At 38.5% G+C, this 17536-nt stretch overlaps 1 protein-coding gene across 6 annotated transcripts in view; it reads left to right on the forward strand.

Annotated features, from left to right (window-relative positions):
* The first annotated feature begins 2125 nt into the window (after nucleotides 1–2125).
* LOC100348977 (carbonic anhydrase 13) overlaps nucleotides 2126–17536 on the forward strand; it is a 34214-nt gene continuing 18803 nt past the window's right edge. For 2 of the 6 annotated variants that reach the window (XM_089335483.1, XM_070075835.2), the window contains exons 1-3: nucleotides 2204–2358; nucleotides 6919–7116; nucleotides 15112–15230. In XM_089335483.1, coding sequence (XP_089191609.1) covers nucleotides 2322–2358; nucleotides 6919–7116; nucleotides 15112–15230 — 354 coding nt within the window. In that variant the 5' untranslated portion in view covers nucleotides 2204–2321. Of the gene's footprint in view, nucleotides 2359–6918; nucleotides 7117–15111; nucleotides 15231–17536 lie in introns of those variants that run through there. The other 4 variants (XM_002710668.6, XM_089335485.1, XM_070075836.2 and 1 more) reach the window with 4 other exon arrangements.

Below are 17536 nucleotides of genomic sequence, written 5' to 3' on the forward strand. Positions count from 1 at the left end.
CCCGGCGCCCATATGGGATGCCAGTGCTGCAGGCGTAGCATTAATCAAGTGAGCCATGGTGCCGGCCCCTTCATTTTTTCTTAACAAAATGTAGTATGCTATCTACACTCTTGCACCTTTTGCTACCGCCTAGTATATCCTGGCACTTATTCCACATCTGCTCATGGAGATGGTCTTCATTTTTTTAAGAGCTGGGTAGTAATCCACTGTGTGGATGCTCTACAAATTCCTTACCAGTCTCCTCTAAAGAGTCACTTTATTGTTTCCAAAAGTTAAATTACCAATTTGGAAAACTGGATAGAATGTACTATGAATTCAAACCAGAAGGAAATGTACACCTAAGCAATAAAAATAATAACTTGGGAAGAAATTGAAGCCCAGAACTCAGAAATTTTGGGTCAACTTTGCTTCATTTTCTCAACAACATTTATTGGATTTCAGGAGCTGATATTTATTTACAGCATAATTAACCTTTATGTTTTAAAGCATCTGGTTTACTGAAAATGGGTTTCTCAGTTTCTTTACAGAGGGGCTGCTTGGGTTTACAAAATATGAGGCAGTTGACCTGAGACATAGCCACTGGGAGAAAATGGATCATGGAATTCTGAGTTTCCACAATCCTTTTCACCACATACAGAGCATGTATAGATATGTCTGCAAACATTTGAAATCAGTGTTCATAGGTTCATTATAGAATTAGGGCACTTAACCAAGTAACCCAGGCTTGATTCTCAAGCCTTTATAAAACATTCTCAAGTATTTATAAAACATACACACACATATAGGACACACACACACACACATAAATATTCTTTTGTGATGAAAGTGAATCAGATGAATGACTTACTATATTCTAGGCATAAATGAATCCAATTGTAAGGGGAGAATATGGAATCGAGAAAGCCAAGCTTTTCTCTTTGATTCTAGAGGAGCATAAAGTTTATTGTATCATAGCTTTTTCCTGTTGCTTTCCAGCCACTATGCAAGCAGAAGGAGGTACAGGTTGCAATATTTAAGTCAGGTTTAAATAAATTATTCTTTAGTGGTACCTAAACAACACAATGGAGTCCTCCTAGCGTATGCAGGAACTGTGTGGAAGGCAGGAGAAAAAAGTGAACATACTTAAACAGTTCCTCTTCCTGTCTGTGATGGAAGGCTCACGCCCAGTAAGGAGCTCTTCACATTAGTTTGTCCATAAATAACACTGCACAGTGCAAATTTGAACTTTCAAGCCAATCTCAAACCCTTAGACGACTTGAACAATAATTGCAATCCTGGCAGGCCACATGGTCTGTATTTGTCACTCAGAACGTAGAGTACTCACTATTCCAGAACAGAAATTCAAGGCTCTGGTCCTGCCTTCAGTCCTAAGGCAGTAAAGTAAGCTTACCTGGCATCCAAGAAAATATGGTTTTCTTGTGTGATCAGAAAGACAGTAGAATTCTGAAAGCAAGCACCAGCAATTGTGTTTGATCCACTCACTGCAGCCGCAGTCCTGCAGGGTGTTGCAGTAAGTAAGGAACACGAGGAATGGGCCTTGGAGTCAGCCTAGGGATGGGGCTCTTGTTGCCTTCTTAGGGCCTGGGGGAGAAGGGGAGAGTATGGGGTACAGGGTGGGGATGTGGGAGCTGCGGTCTACTTAGCACCTCTTAAGCCTTATTTCCTTGTCGCCTAAGTAGGAGCCACTTATAATACTGAAAAGATCTGATGTAAAAGCGTGGGTGAACGTCTTAGCTAAGCCCTAAAGTTATTTCTAAACTGTGGTGCTTATCATTGTCATTATTGTCTTGTATTCATACTTATCACCGCCGTTGCCATCACCAGCTTCTTCACTTCTCCAGCAGCTTCGCCATTTCCCGGCCAGGCAGCTCCAGGCCTGGGTGGCCCATTTTCTTCCAGGACAGCCCTTCTCCCCCAGTGGATGGCTGCTTCCCAGAGGGCAGGAGCACTCCTCTGGAAACCCTTTCTTCCTTCGTTTCGTCTGAATGTGTGTGTGTGTGGTGTATGTCTCTCTCTGTATATATATCAACCTGCCATTCCTGAGTTCAGAGGCAGACTTGCTGCCCAGGACAACCCACCAGCGCGGGCTTCGCAGTCACTCTCAGGAGCGCGCGCGGGCGCCTTCTCCGCACGCCGCTGCCCTCTAAGGGACGAGCTCAGGAGAGCAGGTCCCGGGGTTCAAGGGCTCCTACTTCTGGCGGCGGCCTCCCTCAGTCCCCGCCCTAAACTGGCTGCAGCCCGCGCGCCCGCCCGGCTCCCCTCTTCCCTCCCTCCCGTCTCTGCCCAGCCACATCTTGCACAGCCTCGCGCCCCGAGGGACCATGTCGAGGATCAGCTGGGGATACGGGGAGCACAACGGTGAGCGCCTTGCTCGGATCGAAGAGGGGGCTTTGCGCGGGGACCGGCGAGGGGCTGGCCTGGAGGCGGACCACACACTGCTGATCTCACTTGGGAAAAACTTTTTGGTTCCTCTTTAAACCGAGCAGCACTCCTCAGAGCCGAAGGCAGGAAGCGGAGGCCGGGTCGAGTCCTGCCTGTGTAGACGGGGAAGAACCTTTGGAGGGTGTTGGTACTGGGGGCGAGTTGCTCTTTTGTGCCTGCTCTGTCGGGAGTCCCCAGGCCCCCAAATCTCCGTATCTGAGGATTTTCCCTAGTAATCATCTCGGTTAAAGACTTGGAAACGGGAAGTCCGGTGACACACTTTAAAGAAATGAGGACACGTTCCCTTTCAGTCTTTTATGTTCACTATTCACTGAGGAGGAACAGTCTTCGCAACTGTATTTAAGAAATGTTAGTAACTTGCATGTTGATACTAACGATCAAGTTGCCTTCTTGACAATCAAAATACTGAAAATTTCTTCCCTGTTACTGTAAATCACTGCCACAACCATTGCAGTTGATTGATGGCTGCTACTGGTGGCTGGATGGCTTCAGGTTCTGCCTGGAAAACAGGTTCTAGTTTGAATTACTTCTCCCTGATTTCTCTCTCTCCACACTCATCCTTGCAGAGCTAGAGAATCAGCAAATGATTACTGAGATAATAATACATAGATAAAAATATGTTTATTGATAGGCGTGACATAAAGTGTATACTTTGTATATCACAAATTACCAAAATTAAACCATTGATCTTGTTTTTATGTTAAACTGGACTTTTTATTTATTTCAAGTAATAATTGTTCAAAATAATTTCAAAGTGACACCAAGAAAGTCAAAATGAATGCTGTGAATAACCATAGTCAATGTATATATTTTTCTTTAATCTGCAAATGTGTTATTGAGAAGTACTGTATAGACAAATTTTATGGAAAATTTGTTTCTAGAGAAAAGCTTTGTTTCTACTTGTAGATTGAGGTTATGATTATGAACATGCTAGTTAAAAAGTGACAGTAGATGAAATTTAGAGCCTAGTAATGAAAGTTGTAATTTAGGTGGATCTCTTTTTGATTGGAACCATTGTTATAATCTTACATCTTGCTAATTTCCAATTTATGTTTTGGAAAAAAATCTCACAAAACTCATTTCTTTTCATTTTCTTGTCATAATTATTTTTATTGTTGCTATTAAGTAGCTGCTGGGTGCCAATAATGCCCATGCAGTGGTCAGGAAAAATAAGAGTATGTCAATGGATATTGATTGTTCTTTAATAAGATTAGGAAATGTTGGCTTCCATGAAGCTCATCTTCAGAAATTAAAAAAATTTCATCTTAGAAAAGCCATTGAAAAGGAGTGCTTTCATATTTCAGCTAGAAGTTGCAGGGCCATTCCTTTCTTTTAGATACAGTAGCTTGCTGAGGACCACCTTTAAGTAGGGATGGTTGGCAAAATCCTACTGGAAATGTGCTGTATCCTGACTAGGCAAGTTTTGCTGTGTTTTTCCTGTTTAGTCATTGGTGAAACCAGTAACAGCCGACCAAAGGAAACTTAAACTGATAATAGATGTACTGATAAAATGGAGCATCAAGAAGTGAAGTCCTGGAAGGGGGCCCCACCTTCACAAACAGCTTCCAACTTTTTCCACTAACTTTTATCATTTTATTGGTTTGTGTTAGGGGATGTGACATCACTGAAAATAATAGGAGTTTGCATGAATTTCCAAGTTTTTTGGCACAAAAATGAGCTTATCCTTAGTTCCAATTTCCATAAACTGTATGAGATACCTTCGTATATCATGAAGGACATTCAAAGTGTCTGATTCTGTTGAGGAATCGCTTTACAACTCTACTTAGGAACTATGTTTAAATTGGTTTGAAATTGGATGTTTGGGAAATTTTTTTAAAAGTCTTTAAAAAGCCTTTTTAAGAGGCAGGGAAGTGGACTGACTAGTCATTAATAGCTAGCATTGGGTATTTGATGCAAAGTATCATTTCTTATTTTATTTTGATTTTACTTTTCTGAAAACAGTTGTAAAGGACAGGAAATAGGAGCATAAAGGAATCAGGAAGAAAAAGAAGCTCTTTCAGGATTGTAAAAATGTCAATAACATGTGACACTTGTTTTGCATGTTTGAAATCTGCTTATTAGATTAACTCATACTTGGTGGCTGTGGAATAGAAAGCTCTTTCTACATTCAAAGAGAGAGAGAGGGAGGGAGGGAGAAGGAGGAGGAGGAGGGAGAAACTAGATTATATACAGAAAAAGAACCAAGAAATGTAAATGAAATTATTTAATGAATATGGAAACATGCCTTTTCTGTCATATTTTAAAACCCAGACTTTTGATTTTTAGAGGACATTTGTTTTGAGTCCAAAGTGTCAGATGCATCAGAGGACAACTCTTTACCCAAGTATGTGGTTCTGTATTCATGCTATGGCTTTTGCCACCTGAGTATATGTGAAAGACATTAAGTATGCTTTCTCCTTTGCAAAAATAAAGAGTATTAAGCATTACATTTACAGATTGAAACTGTAGATGATTGTGATCTGTTGCATTCCATTAAAATTGCACTCTAAATTTTATCATTTTAAAATGTTTGCTATTGTTAGTAACAGATGTTTAATTAGTTGGTATGTTATTCTAATTAGAACTTGATATTTGCAGAAAATGTGGTAAGTGAAATAGGAAAAATCTTAGTAGCCCCATGTCTTATGTGATGATAACTGTGTAAATTGCAGGTATAGTAGAGAAGAGAAAATAAGAACCTCTAACTTATAAAGTGGCTCATATCTGTAGAATAAGTTGGAGCTTGCTATTGATTTTGCAAGACAGAACTTGAATAGACTCTCTCAGAAAAATGAAGAGGCCAGACAAAGAAATTGTCAGCTTATTGACCTACTTCAGTTTACCTCTCATGTGTCTGATGTGTGAACTTGATGCAATTTTGGCTTTTTGAATAGAGGATCAGGATTACAGTTGTCCCTTATGTTGGACTTGAAATGTAGCATTGGCACAATAATTACAGTAGCATCTTCTGAAATGTAGCTAGAAATAGATTGCAACCCAATTCCACTACATATTGTCAGTATAGTAATATCAGGATATTTCAGAGAGCTGCAGAAAAATAGAACTAAAGGAAAATTTATTTTGATGCAGAAAGGATTTTTCCATACTATATTTTTAGAAACTTTCAGAAAACCCTTGGTATGCAGGGATTTCACAATTTTAAATCCATGAGAAGATACCAGGGACTTATAAAAGACAGAAATAATTGGATGGGCAGTATCTTTAAGAATGATACTAAAGAAACACTCAACACAATGAAGAATCTACCGACAAAATGGGAACTGATAAAGGACTACGCAACTGATAAAGGATTAATATGAATATCTACAAAGAGCTCAAGAAACTCAACAACAACAAATCAAACAATCCAGTTCAGAAATGGGTAAAGGACATGAACAGGCATTTCTCAAACAATGAAATTAAAATCGCCAACACATACATGAGAAATTGTTCAGGATCACCAGTCATCAGGGAAATGAAAATAAAAACCACAATGAGGTTTCACCTCACCCAAGTTATATTGGCTATCATCCAAAAATCAAAAGATTTTTTAAAAAAAATTTTAAATGCTGGTGAGGATGTACAAGAAAAGATACCTCAATACACTATTGGTGGGAATGTAAAGTAGTATATCCACTAAGGAAGATAGTATGGAGATTGTTAAGAAATATGAAAATAGCTCTACCATCTGACCCAGCCATCCCATTCCTAGGAATTTACCCAAAAGAGATGAAATCATCATATGAAAATTATCTGTACCCTCATGTTTATTTCAGCTCAATTCACAACAGCTAAGATATGGTATCAACCCATATTTCCATCAACTGATGACTGGATAAAAAATGTGGTGTATATATACTATGAAATACTATTCAGCCATAAAAAAGATGAAAGAAAAAGGACAGGTAGGGGAGTAATTGTGGTAGGGAATGGGAGGTAGGGAGATATGTATGGTTATCTTCTTGGAACTCTATCTATGAAATATGCTTTCTTTATATTAGTAGAAAATTTTTTAGAAAAGACTGATACTCTTTCTTTGATCCTCAGCTTTCTCAGCTCCTCTCACTCACCCAACCCTATATACTTGTCCTCTGGAGTATGACACATTCTTGAAACTAAGACTCAATCTCATTGTTTTCAATGATAAATTGTACTATTGTTTTTAGTTTGGTAAGTGGTTATCTTTGAAAAATAGTTTATAAAATTTATGTGGTCTTATGGCTGAAGGGTTAGTTTTATTCTGAAAATGACTTAAGGCAAACCAGTTTCCCACATCCCAAATAAAACAACTAGTCTTGCTTAAATAAATAAATAAAAACAGAAAGGATACCAAAATCCTGACGATGAGGATCTTATTTTATTATTTTTTTAAAAAATCTCGGGCACAGTGCGTAAGACTCATCAAATACAGCAAATATTTGTTGAGCAAAAGAATTTACTTAGTCCTTTCTTTTTCTTTTGGTCTTTATGTTTAAGGTCCTATTCATTGGAATCAGTTCTTCCCCATTGCTGATGGAGATCAGCAATCCCCTATTGAAATTAAAACCAAAGAAGTGAAATATGACTCTTCCCTCCGACCTCTTAGTATCAAGTATGACCCAAGCTCAGCTAAAATCATCAGTAATAGTGGTCATTCCTTCAACGTTGACTTTGATGACACCGAAGACAAATCAGGTTGGTTGGTGTTTTCTTTTCTTTTTTTCTTTTTCCTTTTTGGTGGGGATTGAGCAGTTTGGATGATTGTACCAAATATTTCAGATTTTATTTATGCTAGACCTGGGATTTGCCAAATTGAAGCAAACTTTAAAAAATTAAAAAGAATTCTATTTATTTGAAAGGCAGAGGGTTACAGAGAGACAGAGGCACAGAGAGAGAGGTCTGCCATCCACTGGTTCACTCCGCAGATGGCCGCTACAGCTGGAGCTGGGAAGATCTGAAGCCAGGAGCCAGGAATTTCTTCCGGGTCTCCCACGTGGGTGCAGGGGCCCAAGGACTTGGACCATCCTCTACTGCTTTCCCAGGCCATAGCAGAGAGCTGGATCAGAAGAGGAGCAGCCAGGACTAGAACCGGGGCCCATATGGGATGCTGGCACTGCAGGCTGCAGCTTTACCCACTATGCCACAGCGACGGCCCCTTACAATTTTTTAAAATATATTTGACAAGCAGAAAAATAGGAGGATATATAGACAAAGAGAGAGAGAGCTCCTAAAAGCCCCTAATGGTGGAGTCTGAGGCAGGAATGCAATCCTGGTTTCCCATGTAGGTGTCAGGAATCCAATTACTTAAGCCATCCATTACTGCCTCCCAGGGTTTGTGTTAGCAGGAAGCTGGAGTCAGGAGCTGAAGTCTTGTATTGAATCCAGGTACTCAGATATGGATTGTGTGGTCTTAACCAGTGTCTTAACTACTAGACCAAATGTCTATCCCCACGTGATTTTTTCTTCATGTGAATTGAGATATTTTGTTATATAATTAGACCTTATAATACTACTGTAAATTATACAGAGGGGGCATTCAAGGATACATTGATTGATATTTTATTATATAACATTATTATAACTTGTTATAACATTGCTTAGCATTTTTCACTGTGAAAATATTGAAGTATAATACTATTTTATCAATAGTTATTGATTTATTTTTGTAAAAATTTAAGTTATTTTAGTGTTTGTAAATCTGTAATGCTGATTAGTTTGTAGCTTAATAGAAAATGATTTTTTAAAAATATTTTTTCTTATTTTAATTGCAAAAGCAATATACCTCCAGAGTAAATAAAACAATACAGAAAGGTCTGATAAAAAATTAACAAGTCTCTTTCTCCCCACAGTGTCTCCCAATGTAACCAATGCTATATTCTCCCCTAATATTTCAATGCTTAGCCATTCATATACACACATATATCTGTTTTGCATTTTTTCATTAAAAATGAATTTAAAATAATATTATAATACTCTGAATACTTTTCCCCACTTGAAAGTTTCAAAGATATCTTTCCAGGTTAAAATATGCAGATCTGACACTCTTATTTTAAAAAATGAACTGTATCAGTTATGCTGATATAGAAATGCCTATCCACTATCCACTTCTTATTAGTATTTGGCAAGAACTTGTTATAAAATTTTGATTGACTAGTTTACATTGTGAATAAGTCACTGACCCATAAATGAAACTTTAGTTTGTGAATTTGTTTACTAAGAAAAGAATATTTGCTTGTGATGAACATTTAATCTTTCTTCAAGCTTACCTATTGCCCAAGTATGAATACTGTCCAAGAAACCATGTTTAGAAATAAGATGGGAGAAATATATCATACTTTCAAACACTTTATAAGGCCCTGACAAATAGTTTTAACTTTTAGTCAGATATTAGGATGATGTCATATTTGATCTATTCATAAAAAATATAGTTAAGTTTTAAAAACCCTTAATTGGAAGAAAGTTTTCACTTATTGTTTAAAGATTTATTTATTTATTTGAAAGATAAAATGACAGAGAGAGGAAGAGACAGAGAGAGAGATTTTCCATCCACTGGTTCACTCTTCAAATGGCTGCAACAGACAACACCGGACAAGGCTAAAGCCAGGAGCCAAGAACTCCATCCTGTTCTCCCACATGGGTGGCAGGGGCCCAAGCACTTGACCATCTTCTGTTACCTTCCTAGGCACATTAGCAGGGAGCTGGCTAAGGGGCAGAGTTGCTAGGACTAGAACCTACCCTTGGATATGAGATGCCGGCATTGCAAGTGGTGGTTTAAGTTGTTGTGCTGCAGTGAGGTCCCCTTCAAATATTCTGTAAGCTCGTATTTCATTTATGAGATTATATTTGTTATTAAGCTCATAATATTCTGTATTTCTATAAATATTGAAATTTAGAAGCTTTCTTTTTAGCAAAAAGTTATGTCTACATACTTTTTTTTTCTTCAGAATTGTTAAATTCAACGAAGAGATACATTTTTACAAAGAAAAATTAACAGAGGATATTTTCAACATTTTGGGGGTGAGGGAGCTGGCCTCTTTTTTCTTTTAAACATTTATTTGAAAGTAAAAGTTACAGAGAAAGAGAGGGAGAGACACACAGAGAAAAAGCTTCCATTCACTGATTCAGTCCCCATGTGGCTACAATGGCCAGGACTGGGTCTGGTCGAAGCCAGGAGCCAGGAGGCAGGAGCCAGGAGCCAGGAGCTTCATTCGGGTCTCCCATGCACGTGGCAGGCCTCCAGACAATTGGGCCATCTTCCGCTGCTTTTCTCAGACCACTAGCAGGCAGCTGGTTCAGAAGTAGAGCAGCTGGGGCATGAACAGGTGCCCATTTGAGATGCCAGCGTCGCAGCCTATACCACAATGCTGGCCCCGACTTGGATTTTTATACCTATTCATTTGTATTTTCTTCAAGCCCTCAGCTTTGTGAATCTATGTTAATAGATGTAATTGATATAATGAATACACCATCAAAGTAGCCCAAGCCTTCTAAACACAGAGTGTATACAACCATAATCATAGCTTGATGTTGTTTATAAGATGTAAAAACATAAAAAATACTAGTTAAGTACCCTAAGTGGTGAAAAATTGTGAATTTAATTTTATCCATGATGTTCATTCATTCATTCATTTTTTAAAAAAAATTTATTTTATTTATTTGAAAGAGTTACAGAGAAGGGGGGGGGGAGACAGAAAAAGAGAGAGAGGTCTTCCATATGATGGTTTACTCTCCAAATAGCCACAATGACCGGAGCTGAGCTAATTCAAAACCAGGAGCCAGGAGTTTCTTCTAGGTCTTCCATGTGGGTGCAGGGGCCCAGAGTCTTGGGCCATCATCCGCTGCCTTCCTAGACACATTAGCAGGGAGCTGGATTGGAAGTGGAGCAGCCAGGACTGGAACCGGTGCCCATATGGGATGTCAACACTGCAGGCTGGGGCTTTAAGCCATGACACTACAGCACTGGCCCCGTTCATTCTTTCTTTATCACTCTTTCTCTCTGTATCATCTATTTCTTGCCTGGGTTTCCAAATTCAATACTTAGTCATCAGTTTTGTATGTCCTTTCTCTAAAATGAAGGTCTTGTTCCTATCTAGATCACAATGAAATTACCAAGATTAATTGAAAATGTTCATGAAGCACTTTGTTCTCTTTGAGACAGAGCTATATAAATATAGGTCACGATTCTCATTTTTTTTTCTCAAGATAAACTCAGCGAAATAATTTCATGGTGATTTTAGGAACTAAATCTATTAGAAAGTAGAAACCACCATTACAATAAACTGTGGCTGATTTTTCTTGCTCTTTGGTAAACTATAAGAAACACGAAAAAAAGTACTTTGTATAGCAAACCACTTTAGTTTGTATAGAACAGTTTCTATTTTGTAAAGAAATCATTATTGACCAAAATCAACTCTGAGTCCCTCCAGTCAACAAGCCACAAGAATGAAATCCTCCTGGACCTTGGAGGTTTCCTTTGGCTGGGGAGATGTGTACTCCATGGAGAATCTGCAGGAACTACCCTTCTAAATTTGGATAGTCTTTTATGTAAGTTACAGGTGAACATGAAATCTTTATGAAGTATCACTATCACTAGGAAATGGTAATCTGATGAGGCTAGATATGGCTGCTCCCATTCAAACTCCTGGTTCTTCTGCAACCAAATTGGATCTCATCTCTCTGGGAACCTCACCTGACCAGCCCTACTGCCCCTCTGTAGCTCCTTTGGCATCGTGTCCTATCACAGAACTTTTCATTGTGTTGAAACTGCCTGTTGGCTTCTCTGTCATTCCACTGAACTAAAGGCTTCCTGTGGTCAGAAGCTAGATCCCAAATATTTATGGCATTTCTTTTTGATTTTTGAATCTCTATACCTCTTATATGAGTGTGTTATTTGGAATAGGTTTTTTTTTTTTTAATCCAAATGAAAAGGTAAATGGACTATCCATGCAAAATATGATTTTGGAGAAATGATTATTTGTTTTTAAACATAAAATGAAAACAATGGCACTTATCTAGATTGGAAGATATGAAGAATAGATTGACACTTGAAAATAGAATCATTAAAAATCTTTTTTTTTTTGCCATTTTTCATTTTGGACCATATTAGGTGTCTTGTTACAGACTATCTCAAAGTCAGTTTTAAATAAATCTTGATATTTTGACTCACTTTTTCCCTCCCTATAATTTTTGAGAGGAACATTGCTTTAAGAGAATGATCTTTTCCACAATTAGACATTGATTGATCATAACTTCAGTTTGGATACTTTAGCTGAACACTCAACTGTGGAGTTCAAATACACAAAGCTTTAGGCAATCTTCATTGCTTCACTAAGCAGAGCTGTGGCAATCAGGCTTAACCCTGAGCTCAGAGCTGAATTCCCAAAGATTAGCCCTTATTCTTGGATGTTTCCCTAGCCATGTATGCTTCTCTGTGTCACTTTGTTTCTCTGAAGTCAACCTGCTTGCACCTTCTCCCAAAGTCAATTCCACCTTAATTGCTCAAGCTCTCTAATCTCCTTTTTATCTGTAAAGGAATAACTTTATGGTTCAGACCAGGTTTTATTATGCAATGGCAAGGGGAGAAAAGGACAATAGAGCTGTTGATTTCTCTTGCTTTGGAACATCATTCCATCATAATCTATATAGATTATGTAATATTAGGGAATATGAGATCACTTAGAGAAAGATACCTTTTAACTACATTTACATGTGAATCATCTTGAAACTTTGTTTAAAGACAAATAAAATATTTTATTCATTTGTCCATGGAATATATATTATGCATATTCTCTGTGGTAGTTACTGTATTAGGAGATGGTATAGTAGGGACTCAGGCAATCTGTGCCCCCATGAACATGGCTCATTAGGAAAAGAAACCGAAAAATCATCTGCTTATAATAGAGTAAAAGAAGAGGGAGCCCTAAAGTCTAACTTACAGGTTTCTGTCTCTCCCGTTTTGTTTTCAAGCACTTTGAAAACAGCTAATGATTTAATGCAATGAAATTTGGACTCAAATGCATCTAAAGGAAGCACATCGTTCAACCTCCCAAAAAAGTTTTACTACCTATGCTCACAATATTTTTCCTCTGCAGTTTTGGAAATCATAGCAGTTAAGGATCATCTAGTCCAAGCTCCTAATTAAAGATAGGCAAATAAGCACAAAGTAGACAAGGGGATGGTTTTTGTGGTGCAGCGAGTTAAACTTTTGCCGGGGACACCCGCATCCCAGTCAGAAGGCTCATGGATTCCCTGCTGCTCTGCTTCTGATTCTTGCTAATGCTCATGGGAAGCAGCAGATGGCTCAAGTACTTGAGTTCCTGCCTCCCTTGTGGGAGACACAGATGGAATTGGTGGCTCCCGGCTTCAGTCTTACCCAACGCTGGCTATTTAGGGCATTTGGGCAGTGAGCTAGTGAATGTCAGATCGATCTCTCTCTCAGTCCCTCTCCCCCTTTCAAATCAATCAATCAACAAATCTTTTTTCCCGTTTCATTCCTATACATTTTTTTGATGTTCTATATTAACTACCACATGTCAAAGAAACCACATGATATTTGTCTTTTTGGGACTGGTTTATTTACTCTAAGCATAATGAATTTCAGTTGCATTTTTTTTTTTTTTGCAAAACACAGGATTCCATTCTTCTTTATGGCTAATATTCCATAGTGCATATATACCAGTCTTAAAAAAATAATAGACAAGAAAGCTGAAGACCAGAGAGGTTTACATGAGTTTTGAAAAATCATAAAATTTAGTGGCTGAGATAGGATGGCTCCCAAGTTTCCTTACTACAAGCACTATCCAACTCTTTAGTGTTTTATTTTTATTAATTTATTTGAAAGGCAGAGAGAGATCTTTCATTTGCTGGTTCACTCCATAAATGCCTGCAATGGTTGAGAATTGTCCAGGAACCAGAATTCCATCTAGGTACATGGGAGGCATCACCTTTTGCCTCCCAGGATGTGCATTAACAAGGAGCTCCAAATCTGGAGCAGGGACTTGAACACAGGCACACTGATGCGGGATGCAGGCATCCCAAGCTGTAGCTTAATAGATGTACCGTCCTATCCATTTCCACTACACTCTTAATCACTCATATTCAACTTCATCAAGTCAAAGCGAATAAGGTAGAAGTAAGTTCTCTGTCAGTAGTCTGGATCATCTCTTCTCTTACAATATAGCTCAGAGAGAGTTGTTATTTTTCCTTTTTCTGTCTTGCTGTGTACAGAAAACTGCATGTGATAATTCCTAATGTCTCATGATTTGTGTATAGCATAGTTTACTCTTGGCCATTTTTGAGACAATATTTACATGATACATCTGAAGAGGAGAGAAATTAAGCCAAACTGTTGTGAAGGTGCTACACCAATAACAAATTCTACTGGATATTGATGTATGTATAATATTGCTTGTGGAGTGTTCAACATTTAGTGCTTCCTTATCCTCTTATATCCTTTCAGCATGTCCAATAAAGATTAATCAAGAGGAGACAGTTTAGGGCCAAAGTTTTCTATTAAGAAGCTTTTCTGTATACTTAAGATAGGATTCTATCATCATAGTTTCAGAGATCATATTTACTGTGGAACAGTACTAAAGAGTACTTTGCCAAAGGAACAAAACTACGATTTTATTTTAAAAAGTTAATGCTGTCATACTATATTTATTATTTTTCCAAGCATTTACACTTCTAGATGGAGGATGGGCTTGCTTGACAAATTTTGTAGTAATAATGATAACAACAATAAGATGATAATAGTGGGTAACACATGTACCATGCTGTGTGCCAGGCAGTGGGTAAGTGTGTTACATTCAATTTTTCTAAAATTTTTATGACAGCAGTAGAAAGAAGTCTCATGAAGACTGAAACTAAAGAGTTAGTGTTTGTGCCAGATGACACATTTTATAAAAGAGGTGTGAGTCCAGCTCTTCTAATCGCCAAAACCTATGCCCTAACCATGATGCTGCACTGCTCTACCCAACTCAGCTGAACTTCTTTGTGTATGATGTCCTTATTCAGAGAGGTCAGCTTATCCTCAGTAAACAGGAATTCTTTGCCTTTCAGCATTTCTAACTTGTTCTCCCTTCTGACCAAGGTGTCTGCCCTGGTTTGGATGTAGTTTGCCTCTGCCAAAACTCATGCTGGAATTTAGTTGAAAGGTGGTAGGACCTTTGAGAAGGTATCAGGTCATGGAGGCTCCATCCACGCGAAAGGATTAATGTAGTTTCCATGACTGTGGGTTATTTTTGCCTTCCTTCACCTCACACACATTCTTCTCTTTGCAAGTGCCTGCTTCCCCTTCCCCTTTTCAGTCATGTTGTGAGGCAGCAAGAGGCCCTCACCAGAAACTGAACAGATTCCAGTGGCATGCTTTTGGACCTTCAGAACTACAAGCTAAATAAATTTCTTTCCTTTATGAGCCACTCATGCTAAGGAATTCTGTTATATCAATAAAAAACAAATATAGATCTGTTTTGACTTTCCAGTATTTCTTAAAAATCTATATTATAGACTCTATATCCTTTTAAAATGTTTTGTTTTCACTTGCCCTATACCTAAAGTCCTATTCCTGTTGGCAAACTGAAGGACGCATAGGTAAAAAATTCCTTGGAGGACATTCATGGCAATGTATGTTGTAGCAGCTCATGTAAAGATTTTACTCTTGCTAACAGTTTAAAATGTGTTGGTATTTAGTTCTGCGTGGGGGCCCTCTCACTGGAAACTACAGGTTACGACAGTTTCACCTTCACTGGGGTTCTGCTGATGATCATGGCTCTGAGCACGTGGTGGATGGAGTGAGATATGCTGCAGAGGTAAGTCATCAGACCCATCCTACGTGGTGGAACTTAAGGGGGTGCAGGGAACTACTCTCCTGAGACCAAATAGAGCCTGAACCACTTAGGTATTTCAGTGTCTGAAAGTGCTTTATTCATTCAATGTTAGAGCTTCGAATGGGGCCCTTCTGAGCCTTAAACTAATCCTGGGAGCTTAGAGTTATATGTTCCCATTTTAGAAATCAGTAAACTGGAGACTTGAAGAGATTAGATAACTTATCCAGCTAGAAAACACTGAGATGAGTCCAAACCTAGTTCTGTCTGATATCAGATTACCAACTCTTTCTACTGTATCTGTTTTATCTTCTGAAAGGCAAGTGAGAAGGGAGAGAGAGACATATACAAAGTCCTCAGAAGGTTCATGAAGATACATAATATGAAAACACTGCATGGATTTCAAATTTTTTGTACCAAAATAAATTTATCTTTTAATGCATTTTTACATGAACCTTTTGAAGTGCCTTAATATTTGTTTTAGGCCAAGCTCTGTGCATATTTGGTTCACACACAAATATATACTAATATTTAAAGCCTACATTAAATAAGTAATAGTAAAAGGAAAAGTTACAAAAAGAAAAAAATGCAAAGTCATAAACTTTCCTAAACTCTAAATTCCTCTACATTTATAGAAATAAAATGAAATCTTTGTTAGTTTATACAGTCATTGGTAAAGTATAACACAATAAAGCATTCATTAACTGTTTTTCATTGGGATTACTTTTTCATTAATAATACTCTCTACTTTTCCTAAGCCCGTTGAAGGACAAGCTATAATATGGTTCAGGTTTTAATACGATTAAATACTGTTAACATCCAACTTCATCATGAAATAAAAGAATTTTTATGACTCAACCAAAGCTATTCAAGTGAAAATAGTTTGACTTGTGAGTTGTCTAGGCAAGACCTGCAAAGCTTCCAGGCAAATACAGTTTTTTCTTCATTTTCTCCCAGTTACTCAGCTGTGGAGTTTAGACACCCTTGTATAGCCCTAATTTTAAAGAAATCCTTTTCAATTTTATTCTTCCAGTCACTGTACTTGGCCTCTTGAGGCTGTCATCCAAAATATCCATTTTGCCAACTCAGTCACTTTTGTTTAAGGCCAAATGCCTTACAGTTGGAACCTGCTCTGTCCATAAGGAAGAAGACTAAAATGCACATACAGAATGTTCAATGGTGGTGAAAAAATGCCAAGAATGCAGAAAGGGAGACCCCTGCATCTGTACAGTGTCTCAGTTTAGACTATCTACTGAATTGTTTTCAAGTTTGCTTTCTAGTTTTGTGTTTCAAAGTTTTAAAAATTTGTGGTGTTCTAAATCCCAAAAGTTCTGTAGAGATTAAGATATGGCCATTTTAGATCACTGGTCTCTCATTTTCCATAGCAACTCATGTTGCCTTATGGATGCACCTTATACTTTCATAAAATTCAAGTACACTTATTCTCAGAGAGGTTCACTGCCAGTTTGCAAGTTGCTTCCTGAAATTTGTCAGAGGCTCAAGGTCCTGATTTGGAGATCCACAGCTGTGTTTGTAGATAATAAAGCCTTGACTGGAGTTTCATGGTGCTACATCATATGTATTTAAGGGTATTTCTTATTTCATTGATTTACATATTCATTAATTCATTCATAATTCACTCTGTAAGAATCCATTCAGAACCAGCCATGTCCCAAATCTTGGCACAGCTTACTTAGGCTATCCTAAAAGGAGTGCTTGGAAGAGTTAGGGATGCCACAAGCCTTCAAAACCATGCCGCCTAACCAAGGCTTTGGGTCAGAGTATTCTTTTTTTTTTTTTTTAATTTTTTTTGACAGGCAGTGTGGACAGTGAGAGAGAGACAGAGAGAAAGGTTTTCCTTTACTGTTGGTTCACCCTCCAATGGCCGCTTTGGCCCGCGCGCTGCGGCCGGCGCACTGCGCTGATCCGAAACCAGAAGCCAGGTGCTTCTCCTGGTCTCCCATGGGGTGCAGGGCCCAAGCACAAGGGCCATCCTCCACTGCACTCCCGGGCCACAGCAGAGAGCTGGCCTGGAAGAGGGGCAACCGGGACAGAATCCGGCGCCCCGACCAGGACTAGAACCTGGTGTGCCGACACCGCAGGCGGAGGATTAGCCTTTTGAGCCACGGCACTGGCCGGTTCAGAATATTTATAATGCCAAGCCTGAAGTATGAAGAAGAGTGAGTCTGGCAAAGGGGAGAACCAGCATTAGTCCTGCACAGAACCATAGTGGAGGACCAGGGGTAGGAAAGGCACCATACAGTTAAAGAACAGAATTGCTTGTGGGATTA

The sequence above is a fragment of the Oryctolagus cuniculus genome, chromosome 6 (genome assembly GCF_051225735.1).
Source record: "Oryctolagus cuniculus isolate XC-2025 breed Fujian yellow rabbit chromosome 6, ASM5122573v1, whole genome shotgun sequence".
Classification (NCBI taxonomy): Eukaryota; Metazoa; Chordata; class Mammalia; order Lagomorpha; family Leporidae; genus Oryctolagus; species Oryctolagus cuniculus.